This window comes from Bufo gargarizans, chromosome 1 (assembly GCF_014858855.1).
Source record: "Bufo gargarizans isolate SCDJY-AF-19 chromosome 1, ASM1485885v1, whole genome shotgun sequence".
Classification (NCBI taxonomy): domain Eukaryota; kingdom Metazoa; phylum Chordata; class Amphibia; order Anura; family Bufonidae; genus Bufo; species Bufo gargarizans.
The window spans coordinates 315874618-315889555 of NC_058080.1; the positions used below are offsets into that span (position 1 = coordinate 315874618).

General features: G+C 45.9%; 1 protein-coding gene across 1 annotated transcript in view; it reads right to left on the minus strand.

Moving 5' to 3' along the window:
* Nucleotides 1–217: 217 nt before the first annotated feature.
* LMNB2 (lamin B2) overlaps nt 218–14938 on the minus strand; it is a 57709-nt gene continuing 42988 nt past the window's right edge. The window contains exons 10-12 of the mRNA XM_044305632.1: nt 10780–10905; nt 8985–9095; nt 218–2186 (exon numbers count right to left, since the gene is read on the minus strand). Of these exons, the coding sequence (XP_044161567.1) occupies nt 2145–2186; nt 8985–9095; nt 10780–10905 (279 nt within the window). The 3' untranslated portion in view covers nt 218–2144. The remainder of the gene's footprint in view (nt 2187–8984; nt 9096–10779; nt 10906–14938) is intronic.

The window sequence follows — 14938 nt, forward strand, 5'->3', positions numbered from 1 at the left end:
ACAGTGAAACTAGAAGGGCTCATGCACACGACCGTATATGTATTTTGCTGTCCCCAAAATATACGGATGATGTCCGTGTGCATTCCGTAGTTTGCAGCATAAAACAGCTGGCCCCTAATAGAACAGTCCTATCCTTCTCCGTAATGTGGACAATAGGACATGTTCTATTTTTTTGTGGAACAGAAAAACTGACACACGGAAACAGAATGCACACGAGTACCTACCATTTTTTATTTTTTTTGCGGACCCATTAAAATGAATGGTTCTGCATACAGTCCGCAAAAAAGAAAAACGGAACGACACTGAAATAAAAATATGTTCGTGTGCATGAGCCCTAATACTTATGTCACTTGCAAGATATTTTTTACCATTGTAAAGGAAATACTCGACTTCAGAACAAAAGAATGCATCATTTTTGTAATACTGGTCTTAAAGGGGTTTCTAGCTGCAAAAAAAAAAAAAAAAAGTGCGGTTGCAGCAGAATAAAAACAAAACACAGGTACTCTCCTCACTTCTGCTTCTCCCAGTCCAAGGCTGCCTGGGTCTCCACTGGTCTTTGCTTCCTAGTCGCGTCCTGACACAGAAGACAGTGGCGATCTTCCTAAGCAAGTGATTGGCTGAGTATTGTCTGTGTGTTGAGACAATACTAGGAAGTACAAACTAGGCGGTACCGAAGCAACATGGATCCAAAATAGTCCGTTCTGTGTGGTTGCAAAATGGCTGCCAGCTTTTTAAACTACCCGTCAGAAGTTTGAGATACTCCCTCCTTCTGCATGGATGCTTTAAGTAGCACCCGTCATTCTGTGTTCCCCTGCAACATCATGTCAGCATTGGTTCTCTTCCTCGGGGGCTGCTGCAGCTTCTGACAGAAAACACTAACTGGATGCTGCAGGGGGACACAGTGCTGACCTTACATCCGCACTCATACATGCAGTAGCAGAAGGGAAGTGTCTCAGGCCATCGACAGATAGTCTACGAAGCCAGCAGCAACATAGAGGGAACCCTATTATAGCAGAGGGGTGAAAAACGAGGGCACTAGGTTATGTATACCCTAGTCCCCGACGACCAGGGGCTTACTTTAATATAGTCCTAGATGTTTACGACCACAGCCATTTGAGTGTGCTCATGCATACAGTGAGTCTATGGATGTACTGCAATGCAAACAAGCACAAGTCCATAAACTCTTTCCACAAGATCTCAGATACTACAAAACGTATGCATCCTCTGTTCTGAAGCAAAATGGCCTTGTTAGTGTAACATGTAATGGGGTTCCTGGACTGCAAATTGTTAAATATAGATTTACAGCCTCTTATGTATAAACTAGTAAGAGAACAGAACACAAACCATACATCTGGTAACAAACAAAACTTATTTTTAAATGAAGGTTGGTAATCTCAAGTACAATAGTCATTTTTTTTGTAATTCACAAGTTTAGAAAAGCCTTCAATATCTCCAATTACAACCCCACCAATAGCAAAGAATCTGCCAAATAAACTAGTAAGTTTAACCTACTTGTAACACATGGGCACTGATTAACGGCACCACAAGAGAACAAGCTATTACAAATAACTAGGGGGTAGATTTACAGATTAGGATTTCAGAAATCAAGTTGTTGTATCTATAAAACATATACCACAAGGCAAAGTAGAATAATACTTCACACCCAAGATGCTTGTATTTGGTCATTCCTACTTGGCAAAATATCTACAACAGAAGTAGCCATGGCCAAGATAAGATGCTATTGATTGGTTTATAATGTCAACAGTTCTCATTTGTAGAACACCCCCAAGTGGAAATTTGTAGTACTATAAAATGTATCAAGCTATAAAAAGTAGGCCATTTGTCAGTCAACTGAAAAGTTAACCAGTAAAACATTCTGTGCATGCTAAGCACGCAATAAAACTTTACCTCTACAAGATTTCTGCCATATGAAAGGTAAAACATAAAACTTGTGCCCTTACCAAAATATAGTGTTAATAAAACCACAAAAAAAAAAAACAATAATCATAATATATATTAAAAAAAACACTTTGCAAACATGTTTGGCAGTAGTTTGCTTCTCATAGGTGAAGCTAAACAATGCCTAAAGAAAAACATATAAAAATAGCAACTCTGGCAGTAAATCAGCAAACACCGGAGACTGGTTACATCAGGTAACAGCCTGTGGAGGTTGTATGAGGATCACCCTGTGTAATGACAAAGAATATGACAATGTTATAACAACTTAGACAGTAACATCCATGAAAATAATGCATATGCCTATGCTAAAAACTTTCCTAGTTTCCTTACTGAAGGCTTACAGTATATCAATAGGCTCATCACTAGTGAGTTGGCAGACTTTTCTATGGAAACTAAGTAGCCAAACAAAAAGCCGTATCCAGCCTTTAAATGGGTTATCCAATACCATAAACTGCCCCCCTCACATGGAATATACTTACCCCGTGCCGCTCCTGGTCCCCGCTTCTCCCTGTGTGCCGATCAAAACATTCGGTGTCGGGGGAAGCAGCCAATTGCATGCAGGGATGAGCCTCCCTAGCATCGTGGGGACACTAGGGAGGCTCGTCCCCGCCTGACATTGGCTGCTCCCCCCCGACACCTGATGTTTTCATCTGTGCACAGAAAGAAGCGGTGGTGCGGGGACCAGGAGCGGCGCAGGCAGTGGGGTAAGTATATTCCCTGTGAGGGGCCTAGCATATGGGGGTGCAGTTTATGGTATTGGAGAACACCTTTAATTTGATAAACCTTAATTATTTTTTTTCAGCACAATAGGAGCATTGAATATTTTAGATACAGTCAAAACCTAAAGCTAAGAGGATACCCCAAGATAACTTTTCTCCAATAGACAGCCAGCTAGGAAATTCTCTGGGAATTGCTGTTAAAGGAATTCTATCAGTAGTATTATGCCTATAGAGGCGTTTATACATTCTGATAGTTCTCCCAGAGAATGTCTTCAGTATACCTTTGTTTTTGACAAAGGATTCTGCTTTGGAGCCATGCCACGCCCCTATCCTAAACTGCCCTCCTTGCAGCCCTGATGTCACTGAGAAGAAGCGCCGTAAACCAGCACACGGAGGCCCGCTCAGTCTGCGATCCCTGTGCTGGCAGCAGCCTCAAGGAATGGACTGTGCATGCGCCAGCTGTCCGCACATTAAAAGTGTGATTTATACAACAGGTCATTTTTCTGCTAACACATTTACTTTAACCCCTTTGCGACCTCCGCCATATGTGTATGTTGGAAGTTGCGTCTTTAAACATGGTGCCCGCTTAAGTGTGCAGATGGTGCCATAGCTACCAGGTTTCTGCTATTTCAAACAGATGCCGTTATCAAATGTGAGCACGGCATCTGGGCAGTCCGGAAGTGGGAGCCGCATGATTCTGCTCCATCATTCCCTGGCTGAGATGAAATAGTTACATAGTTAATACGGTTGAAAAAAAAGACATAAGTCCATTAAGTTTGGGGATTGGGGAACAAAAAAAACCATGGGCATTGCCACACGTGAAACTATACATACTATTAATATAACAATATTTATCCCATATGGCAAATAACGTAACAGGAAAAAAATAAAAACTTCCCGTTTATTTTTATTTTTTTTAATAAATAGTCATCAAAAAGTCCCTCACTAAAGAGTAGATTACCCTGCAAAGAATAAAAAAAATAATTATGAGCCGTCACACAGCTACAAAAACATTACAGGGGTCAGAAGATTGTGATTAGAGATGAGCAAATCGACTTAGGGCGTTTCATCCTAAGTAGATTCGCATAATACTTCATTTGAATACTGTATGGAGTAAGCGCTCCGTACAGTATTAGAATGTATTGGCCCCATGAGCCGAAGTTATTACTTTGCAAAGTCTTGCAAAACTCCAAGTGGTACCTTGGAACCGAACCAGAGTTCGGGAAAATATGATTTTTTTGTGCTTACCTGTAAAAATCCTTTTCTTGCCGAGTTCATTGGGGGACACAGGATACCATGGGTATAGCTGCTGCTGCCACTACACGACAATAGGCAAAAAAAGTGTTAGCTCCTCCTCTCAGCTATACCCCTCCTGCACACACTGAGCTAATCAGTTTTGTACAAAAGCAGGAGGAGCAGCCAACCGAAAGCAAGAACCAGAACAGAAGTGAAGATGGGACAGAAGCGAGGACAGGTGGGACCTATCTGGAAGATCCAGCAATGTACTTACTGGGTGGGGGGTGCTGTGTCCCCCAATGAACTCAGCGAGAAAAGGATTTTACAGATAAGCACAAAAAATCCAATTTTCTCGCTCGTATGACTGGGGGACACAGGATACCATGGGACGTTCCATAGCAGTACCATGGGGAGGAAACAAAAGACCAAAGCAAAGCTAAGGCTGGCCATGAGGTCCCGCACAAGAACTGCGGGGAAAGGATGCGCAGGAGCCCAGAAAAGGACAGGAAGAGCATGATCCAGGACGGCCAGCCAGAGAGTGTAAAGGATGCAGTGACTTAGACTGGGCAGAAGAAAGATATGCCTCTCTGACGAATGAAAATGATGTCTGGGAACTGGTGTTAAAGTCCAGAAAGGAAGACCAGGGCGATTTTCATGACAATAGGTCCCACGGAAAGCGAGGGAGGTTCACCCAATAGAAATGGGTCTGCTGAATCCAGGTACATATGAGATCAAGCCATAAAGCGACAGGAGGACCCCGACAAAACTCAACCAAATGTTTAAGTACCAGGAAGGGCAATTTCAATAGAGGAAAAAAACCATGGTAGCTAGGAAGGAACCAGCTGGGCAGAAGGCAGAGTACCAATCCTGGAGAGGTCTCCCAAGTAGTCAATGAGACATCTCTAAGCAAACAAAAGAGAAAGTAGGGATGGCCACGGGAGATATAAGCCACAATGGAGGAACAGACCATATAAAAAATAAAAACACAAAAACAAACAAACAAACAGTCTTCAGGCACCTCTAAGATCCCAGCCATGCTACAGAGAGAAATGTTGCATAAGAGTACAGCCACGTGAATGTCCATCAGTAGACAAAAGGAAGACTGTCAGATGCTGGGTCCAGGACAATATCATGACTAAAGCTAGACAGGCTAAGGAAGCAAAGCAGAGAGAGCAGCTGCAATGGGAAAAGAGCAGGCTACAACAAGTGAGAGTGTAGACGTTCCCCAGGAACATCTCTAGATGTAGCTATGAGTACACTCCTGGAAGCAGATTAGGAACTGAATGGAAAAAAACTGTCATAGAAAAAAGGAGCGGCAGTGCAGGTGCTCCAGAGCAATAAGACACCAACCCAAGGAATATGGATACTGGTCGGGTAGACTGAAAACAGTAGCTTGGGTAAGAGTAACTAATCGCTTTCTGAAAAGGCACAGCGTAGAAAGGGTGTTGCGTTCCAGCCACGAATCCTCCATTTGCGGTGACAACAAGTGACAGCACAACCGCTGATCCGGAGGGGAATTTTTTTTTAGTCAATTCACAGTATGTGCGCTGAATAGGTATGTCTGCTACAACTGGACATGTCAGAGACAGTACTTGATCTCCTAAGAGGCAATGCTGAAGCTGTCACAGTGTCAACTGTTAACGCCAATGATCACCTTGTGAAGGAAACAATACCATAGGTGAGAGTCACAAGAACAAGGGAGTTACGCCTGCTGAATAACCCCAGTCTAATGCCCACCAGAAGTGAGGTATATTAAGTATAGCATCCCATGCTATTGCCCAAACCCGGATTGGTGATGAACATAATGCGGAAGAACATGCCATCAGGAACGAATAAACGTGTATGATGAGGCACAGAGTGCCCGCAAAGAATATGTCTGCCAGTGCCACGGCATCAATAGGTAGCATAAAACAACCAGGCAAGCCGCCTGAGTGGAAATATATATATACCATCACCTCACCCAATACCAATAGGCTAGTTCACCTATAGAAGGGGGAGAGATGCTGCAGAAACTACAACATACAAAAGATAGGGCCGAAACAAGGCGAGGACTAGAAACTACAAATCCAACATCCTGGGCAAATGCACAATGTGAGGTAGGAAGCAACAAAGGCTTCCATGACAGCTTTCAGAGTGAGCCTTGGCTAGGCACTGCCCCAGAGAAAGGGACCATACAGTCACAGACAGTATAAGGCTACAGGAAATACTCCACCTGAGTAGGGAGACCATACAGTAGAGAACACTGCCACTTCACCCGAGGGGGAAGCCATGCAGTAGTAGCCACAGTGGCTAGGGATAGCGCAAAACTCCACCTGTGGGGGAGGCCATATCACATGGTATGTAGTGCTAGCATAGATACTCCACTTGAGAAGGAGAGATGGCCATGGATACGGTATACCGAGTCAGTGAGATTCACAAAACCCCTAACAGAGTGGGTGTGGGAGCAATCGCAGTATTCTGTGCAGATGCTCCACCTATTGGGGGCGACAACTACTACCATTGTAGAGTGGATTCGAATTGGGACTAAAAGTGAATCTGTCGTCTGCTTTTAGCATTTTAAGCTGTCACCATTGCCATATTCAATAAAGTATCATATTTCCTGCAGTGGTTGTCTTACTTTATTTCGTTGTGTTTTTTTTTATCAAAATGACAAAAGAAAAAAAAAAAAAAGATATTTTTCTGATATGCTAATGAAGCACCAAGGTGCATTTTTTTCCTCTCTGGAGCCCAGTGACACCCTCCTGCAGTGCCCAGCACGCCTTAATTTGAAGCCCAAGAACGCATCCTGATCCTGAAATAACCTCCCACAGCCCCGGCAAACGGTTCCACCCCCTCGTCACAACATCTTCTGCCTTCAAGAAATGCCCCGTTCTTCCTGTCGGCCTGCACGATCATCAAGCTCCTGAGGCAACAGTGCTCAGATTACGTCACTGGGCTCGGCGCATGCCCAGTGAGACTTGAGCAAGCAGAGGTCGCCATGTAAGTGCTCGATGCCAACACACAAAATATCTAGCTAATGAAAGGGATAATGTGGACATAGCGCAGTAACCAGTGGTTGCCCCATATTCCAACTACTGAGGAGTATAAGGCAATAGAAGGTGTTGTCTCTGCTAATACGCCACCTGTGAAAGGGGAGAAATAGGACGGGAAGTACAGAGCCGGAGCTAGGACAAATAGCTTGCTTTGGCATAGCGGGCACAGTGTTCAACATTTGTGTAATCACTGCACTCATTAGCATGAAAACTCTACTTGCAGAAGGAGGAAACGGGATAGGATACAGTGTCCAGTGGTAGCGACAGAACTCCACCTGTGGAAGGGAAGGAATATGACCGGAAGTACGAGAGCCGGTGCTAGGACCAATGCTGCACCTGGACCTAGCGGACACAGTAACCAACATTGCGTGATTACCCAAACTGTGAAAGGAGTTAGTAGAATAGGATATGCTGCGCCCAGCAGTAGTGCCATTAGTCCGTCTGTGGAGGGGAGGAATGTGATAGGAAGCTCCAGATTTGGCGCTAGTAGCACCATTTTAGTGTGGCTTTGTAGTCACAATATGCAAATGTGGGCAGCTGCACTACACTTGTGAAAGGAAGCGCAACTATTCTGCAACAGTATATACTGTGCCCAGTGATAATTATTTCACTTCAGGGGTTAGTGAGACAGGATGCACAACATCCAGTGGCAAGGTAAGGAGGTAAGGTAATGCGACAGCATCCAGTAGTAGAGGAATTACTCCGCCTAAGGAAGTAAGGCGATGTGACAGCATGTATAGCATGCAGTGGTAGTGGAAGTACTCCACCTATGGAAGGAGGGTAATGCTACAGCCTGTACAGCGTCCAGTGGAAGTGCAAGTACTCCGCCTATGGAAGGAGGAAATGCTAAAGGGTGTACGGTATTTAGCAGTACTGCAAGTATTCTGTTGGCGGAAAGGGGATTTGCTCCCGAGTGCAACGCTGTCGGCAATAGTGTGATCACCCTGCGTAACCAGGGCAGGAGTAAAGCAACAATATGTACCATAAACAGTGCCTATGAGCGGGAATGAGACCACAAGCGGTGGACTTGAGAAGGTGGAAGGTGGCACATATATGCCACCTGTAAACGTAAACTGGGTTAACACTAAAGTAGGCACCAGTACAGCACTGGAAAACACACCTGGGGCTAAATGGGATTTTATTCATTTATTAAGCCCTAGCTAGTGAGGATAAACATTTATTTTGTATTTATTTTTCTTTCCCCATGAGGCTGGATGTGGCGTGGCACAAGGCGCGACATGTTCCCACCCCCTGTAACTCTGCTTAGAAGTTGCGGCCTAGCAGGAGTAGGAGGAGGGGGAACTGACTGACATGCAGGTGACCCCATGGCTGGTAGGATGTAGGGGAGCTAGGCTGCCCCAGTCCACTTTGGGGAGGTCAGGCGGTGAGGAAACCGACACCGGCCTTCCTCCCCGGGTAAACAGAGAAGCTGGGCGTCTGTTACCCGTACCTAAAGAGGAAAAAAAAAAAAAAGGTAAAATAACATCCCTAAATGGTGACGAAAACTTATTTTTTTCAACATTAAAATGCAAAAAAAAAAAAATATGGTATGGTGTGGTATTTTTGTAATTGTACTTACCTGGAGAATGAAGGTAACACAAAGGTAATACAAAACTGTGGCAGAGTTGCTTTTTTCCCCACCCCATTTGGAAAAAATTCCCACTTCCCACTACATCATATGCAATATTAAATAGTGGCATTGGAAACGCAACTTGTCCCACAAAAAATAGGGGCTTATAAGGCTACATGAACGGAAAAATTAAAAAAGTTATAACTCTGGGAAGGCAGGGAATGAAAAACTAAAATGCAAAAATCCCCATGTTCTCCAAGTGTTAAAGCTGAATTCTCCCTCTAAATGCACCGTAAAACTCCCAGGTCTACGTACATTGCATTCTGCATTTTTTAAACGTATGCTCCTAACTTCGTGGTTCATAGGACATTATACATCATATTTTGTTGCCGTTACTGCAACATGCAGGCCCTGTGACTGACAGATCACACCCTATACAAGATGTAAGTGGGATGTAGACTAGTTTACCTGCTGGTGAAATAGATCTTCCTCCCCAAACTCAGCTTCTTCATCCTCTCCATCTTCTTCTACTTCTACAGTGGACTCGACAGTCTTTGTTACAGTTCTAACTGCTACTTCCTGATGAAGTAATGCGAGGACAGGGTTATAAGAAACGCTAATACTAAATTACACCAATTACTGCAGACTGAACCGATTCATCACACAAAGCCATTTTGTGGAAAAAAAATTACCACTTTCAGAATGAACTCTCAAAACCTAACCAGTTACACGTACACAGCTCTAGTGCAGAAAGTAAAGTAAAATGGCAGTAGAGTTGCACCGGGTATTGAAGTATCGATACTCAATCAATACTTTGACCTTAGAGTCTTACGATTTACTGATACTAGGCTGCGCAGCCTAGTATCAGTTAGAGAACATGGCACACGCTGCTCTCCACTGTGGCGCGGCTGCCGCTGCCACCAATGGGCAGGAAGTAGGGAGGAGGGGAGGGACTGAGCCACTAATGAATATAAACACATTAATTCAAGAATATGGATCAACGGCAATTAACCCCTTAGGTGCGGATCCCATGCCCAGTTAACCCGCTGCCTTTACTTGATTTAATGCGTTTTACATTCGTTGGTGGTGCAGTGGCAGTAGTGATCGGAGCCCCGGCAGTGTAATCGAGTGGCACCAATTGGTTACCATTAGAGATGAGCGAATTTCATATTTTGAAATTCGTTCACAATTCATTTGTAGGTAAAAGGTGAATTACATTATGGATTCCATTACCACGGACCATAATGCAATTCTATGACTGAATGCCTTTAGAGGCATTCAGTTATTGATTCCGTCATAATAGAAGTTTATGGCATGCATAACTGATCCGAATAGAGTTCTATTATGACGGAATGAATAATGGAATGCCTCTAAAGGCATTCCGTCATAGAATTGCGTTATGGTCCGTGGTAACGGAATCCATAACGCAATTCTGCTTTTACCACCAAACGAAGCGTGAATGAATTTCAAAATATGAAATTCACTCATCTCTAGTCGTTATGTCAGTATTAGGCTACTTTCACACCTGCGTTAGGTGCGGATCCGTCTTGTATCTGCACAGACTGATCCGCACCTATAATTGCAAACGCTTGTATCCGTTCAGAATGGATCCGTTTAATAGATATATCTCTATCTATATTTTTTTTGTTTATGATAATGCTAACAGATCCGTTTTGACTTACATTGAAAGTCAATGGGAGGCAGATCAGTTTTCAATAGCACCATATTGTGTCAGTGTAAACTGATCTGTCCCCATTGACTTACATTGTAAGTCAGGACGGATCCGTCTGCCTTCGCATCGTCAGGCGGACATCAAAACGCTGCAAGCAGCGTTTTGGTGTCCCCCTTCGAGAGCGGAATGGAGGCTGAACGGAGGCAAACTGATGCATTCTGAACGGATCCGCATCCATTCAGAATGCATTGGGGCTAAACTGATTAGTTTTGGGCCGCTTGTGAGTGCCCTGAAACTGATCTCACAAGCGGACCCAGAAACGCCAGTGTGAAAGTAGCCTTAGAGTATAGTGAACACCAGCTCCCAGCTAGTCTCCCTAACATAGCACTGCGCTGTTAGGAAGATCGCTGCTAAGGGATATTTCAGCCCTATTTTTCTACTATAAATAAAGTACATTAGAAAAATGTTCCCTATACCTGTCCCTACATATTAGCAAAATAATATAAAATATGACAAAACTGGAAAGTGCATAGTCTTATACAGTAATATGCTAAAAACACGCAGAAATATGGAGCAATTCTTTGGACTGACCTCCTCATCACTGTTCACCAGGGAGATTTTGATATTGCTGTCTGACTCTGTACCCCAAGAACTCTGGTTTTTCCAGATCAGAACAGAAGGAGGGCTATGGGCGACCCCGGCATCGGCGCTGTAAATCTGAGACAGAATTATTTACACTTTAGTTTTTAGATGCACCCACTTTCAATCTGTCTACACATTGAAGGCGACATTGACAAGGAAAACATCTACATATGCTTGTGGTTACCTTGAATTAAAAAGCACAGTCATTTCAATAATTTTTTAAGCAACCTGCCATTTAGAACTTGGTTCCAGTGGACCATTCCCTCCAAGTAAACAACTGACTGGACATGTGTTAATCCAGAAAGCTGCTGCCTTCGGCAGCTAGCAGATCTTCATCCCTTTTCTACTTTCCCATTCTGATACGGCTCACGTGACCTCCTCTCATCCCGGCCAATGCATGGGTTACATTACACTGACTGTTCACCATGGAGACACACAGCCTTGCATGGAGCTGTAGTAACAATTATAGGAAATATTTAATAGATCTATTGCAAAATTGCCGAGTTCACATCAGCATAGTGTTTTCAGAATTTCTGTTGTGGCAGAAGAGCAGTAATATCTAATTCACAAAAAAAAAAAAAAAAAAAAAAAAAAAAACCTCCTTTTTTTGGTGTAACTCACTTGTAAAATCTTTTTCTCGTCTTTTCCATTGGGGGACACAGACCATGGGTAGTGCTTAGGCTATCACTAGGAGGAGACACTATGCAAATAAGAAAACACAGCTCCTCCTCCACTGACTATACCCCCATGCTCCAACAGGAGGACCTCAGTGCGTGCAAAAGCAGTAGGAGAAGGATACCAAAACCAAATATTAATAAAGAAAACAAACGAGGAACACCGCCAACAGGCTGTTAACCATAAGGTCCCAATAGATAGAACCAACCCCTCCTGTAACAGACAAGAATGGGTGGGAGCTGTGTCCCCCAATGGAAAAGACGAGGAAAAGATTTTACAGGCGAGTTGGGGGACAGACCATGGGACGTCCTACAGCAGTCCATGGGGTGGGAGACCAACACCTCCAGAGGGAAACGCCCAACGGTTAAACAGGAACCACAGCTTGCAATACCCTGCGCCCTAGGGCAGCATCGGCCGACGCCAGAGAGTGCAGCTGGTAAAAAGGTATATAAGGATGACTAGGTGGCCACCTTATAAAGTTGTGATGTAGCGGCTCGATTGCGCTTAGCCCAGGAGGCCGCCCTGGTGGAGTGCGCGGTAACCCCCGCGGAACCCTACCCCGGGACAGATAGGCCATGGCAATAGTCGACCAATTCCACCGAGCCACAGTGACCTTAGAGGACGCCAGACCCTTACGAGGCCCCTCAGGAATCAATAAAAGGGACTCAGAGCGGCGAAATGGAGCAGTAACCGACAGGTACACCCGCAAAGCACGGACAACATCCAGAGAATGGAGAGCGCGCTCCTTGGGGTTCGCTGGAGCGGGGCAAAAAGAGGGCAGAATTATGTCCTCATTAAGGTGGAAGGCAGAGACCACCTTGGGCAAAAAAAGAAGGGACTGGGCGCAGTACCACCTTATCCTTGTGGAAGACCAAAAGGGGTTCCTTTGAGGAAAGGGTGGCCAGCTCAGATACACTCCTGATAGAGGTGATGGCCACCAAAAAGACCACCTTCCAGGTGAGAAGACTCAACCAGATTCAGATCCCAGGGGGGCAGGGGAGGGACCAAATGCGCCACCCCCTGTAGGAAGGTCCTCACCGGACCGAGCAGAGACCGCTGAAAGAAAATGGCCAGAGCAGAGACCTGACCCTTCAGAGAGCTTAGGGACATTCCCATCTCAAGACCCGACTAGAGAAGGGGGGGAGAAAAAAAAAAAAAAAGAGAACCACCGGAACGGAGAAGCAAAGGGGAAAAACACCTAACTTCTCGCAAAAGGCAAGAAAGGCCTTCCAGGTATGATCGTATATCCGGGAGGAAGATGGTTTCCTGGATCTTATCAAGGTCCCCACGAGTCTGAGAAGCCCGTCTTCAAGATGTAGGTCTCAACAGCCACGCCGTTAAACAAAGCGGCTGTAAATTCTGGTGGAAGAGCGGTCCTTGAGACAGCAGGTCCTCCCTGAGAGGAAGAGGCCACGGAACGTCTGCCAGCATCCGAGTGACCTCCGAGAAGCAGGTGCAGTGAGGCCAATCGGGGGCGACGAGTATGGTCGGGTTCCCTTCCGCCGCGACCCTGCGAAGAACCTTTGGGAGTAGAGGCAGTGGTGGGAAAACAGAGGAGCGCAAAGTCTTGCCACAGAGACACCAGAGCGTCCACCCTGTACGCCTCCGGATCCCGAGCTCGGGTCAGGAACGTGGGAACCTTGTTGTTGAGCCTGGACGCCATCAGATCCACGTCCGGGCGGCCCCAGCGGCGACAGACGTCCTCGAATACGTCCGGATGCAGAGACCACTCTCCCGGATCCACCCTGTTGCGGTTGAGAAAGTCTGCCGTCCAGTTTTCAACCCCTGGGATGTACACTGCAGACAATATTGGAACATGAGTATCCGCCCACTGGAGGATCCTTTTCACCTCTTGCATCACCATCTGGCCGCGGGTTCCGCCCTGATTGATGTATGCCACAGCTGTAAGACAGAGGAAAATTGCTCTGAGCTCCAGTATGTTGATCGGAAGGCGGGCATCCACCTCTGACCACACCCCCTGAACCATCCAAGCCCGGAGAACGCCACCCCAACCCAGGAGGCTGGCATCGGTGGTGACGACTATCCAGGAGACTGGGAGGAAGGATCTCCCTGAAGCCATATTCTGAGGGGACAGCCACTACGGGAGTTCCAATGCAAACCCGAGGAGGTAGGCGGATCTGAGAGTCCAGACCCCTCGATGTCCTGTCCCAGAAGGACAGGATCGCCTGTTGCAGAGGCAGAGTGTGAAACTGGGCAAAGGGGACAGCCTCGAAGGAGGCCACCATAAGCCCCAGAACCTGCATGCACTCCCTGATGGAGATACACAGGGAATGCAGAAGGCGAGACATAGACTCCCGTATCCGTGAGAACTTGCAATCCGGAAGGAATACCCGGGCTGCAGTGGTGTCCAGAATCATCCCCAGGAAGGTCACCCTCTGGGAACGTTGGAGATAGGACTTCGGGAAGTTGATCAGCCAGCCGAACTGTTGCAGAGTCTGAACAGTGATCCTGACGCTGTCTTCAGCCTGGGGACGAGAGGGAGCCTTTATCAGTATGTCGTCCAGGTAGGGCAACAGAGAAGAGCCATGAGCGGCGCCAAGATCTTTGTGAATACCCACGGGGCTGTCGCCAGCCCGGAGGGAAGGGCGACGAACTGATAATGACGGCTGCCAATGATGAAGCGCAGGAATCTGTGGTGAGATTCTGCGATCAGGACATGCAGATAGGCGTGCATCCCAGATGTTCACTGACGCGAGGAACTCCCCTGGAAGAAGAGAAGCAATAGCTGAGCGGAGGGATTCCATCCGGAACCTCCGCACCCGCAGGGACTTGTTTAAGAGCTTCAGGTCTAGGACCGGACGCACTGATCCCTCCTTCTTTGCTACTACAAAGAGATTTGAGTAGAACCCTGTTCCTCCAGAGGAACTGGGGCAACTACTCCCTGGACCAGAAGGGAAGAGACTGCTTGTAAAAAGGGCCGAGGCTCGGGTCGGATCCCCCGGAATCCGAGAAGGGAAGAAACGTTCCGGAGGTCTGGAAGCGAATTATAATCTTGTAACCGGAAGTTATAACTTCCAGGGCCCAGGCGTCTTGAACGTGAGCTCTCCAAACCTGCTGAAAGGAGAGCAGACGGCATCAAAAAACTATGAATTAACACATGTGGAATTATATACATAACAAAAAAGTGTGAAACAACTGAAAATATGTCCTATTCTAGGTTCTTTAAAGTAGCCACCTTTTGCTTTGATTACTGCTTTGCACACTCTTGCCATTCTCTTGATGAGCTTCAAGAGGTAGTCACCTGAAATGGTTTTCACTTCACAGGTGTGCCCTGTCAGGTTTAATAAGTGGGATTTCTTGCCTTATAAATGGGGTTGGGACCATCAGTTGCGTTGTGGAGAAGTCAGGTGGATACACAGCTGATAGTCCTACTGAATCCAGGCATGTCCAAACTGCGGCCCTCCAGCTGTTG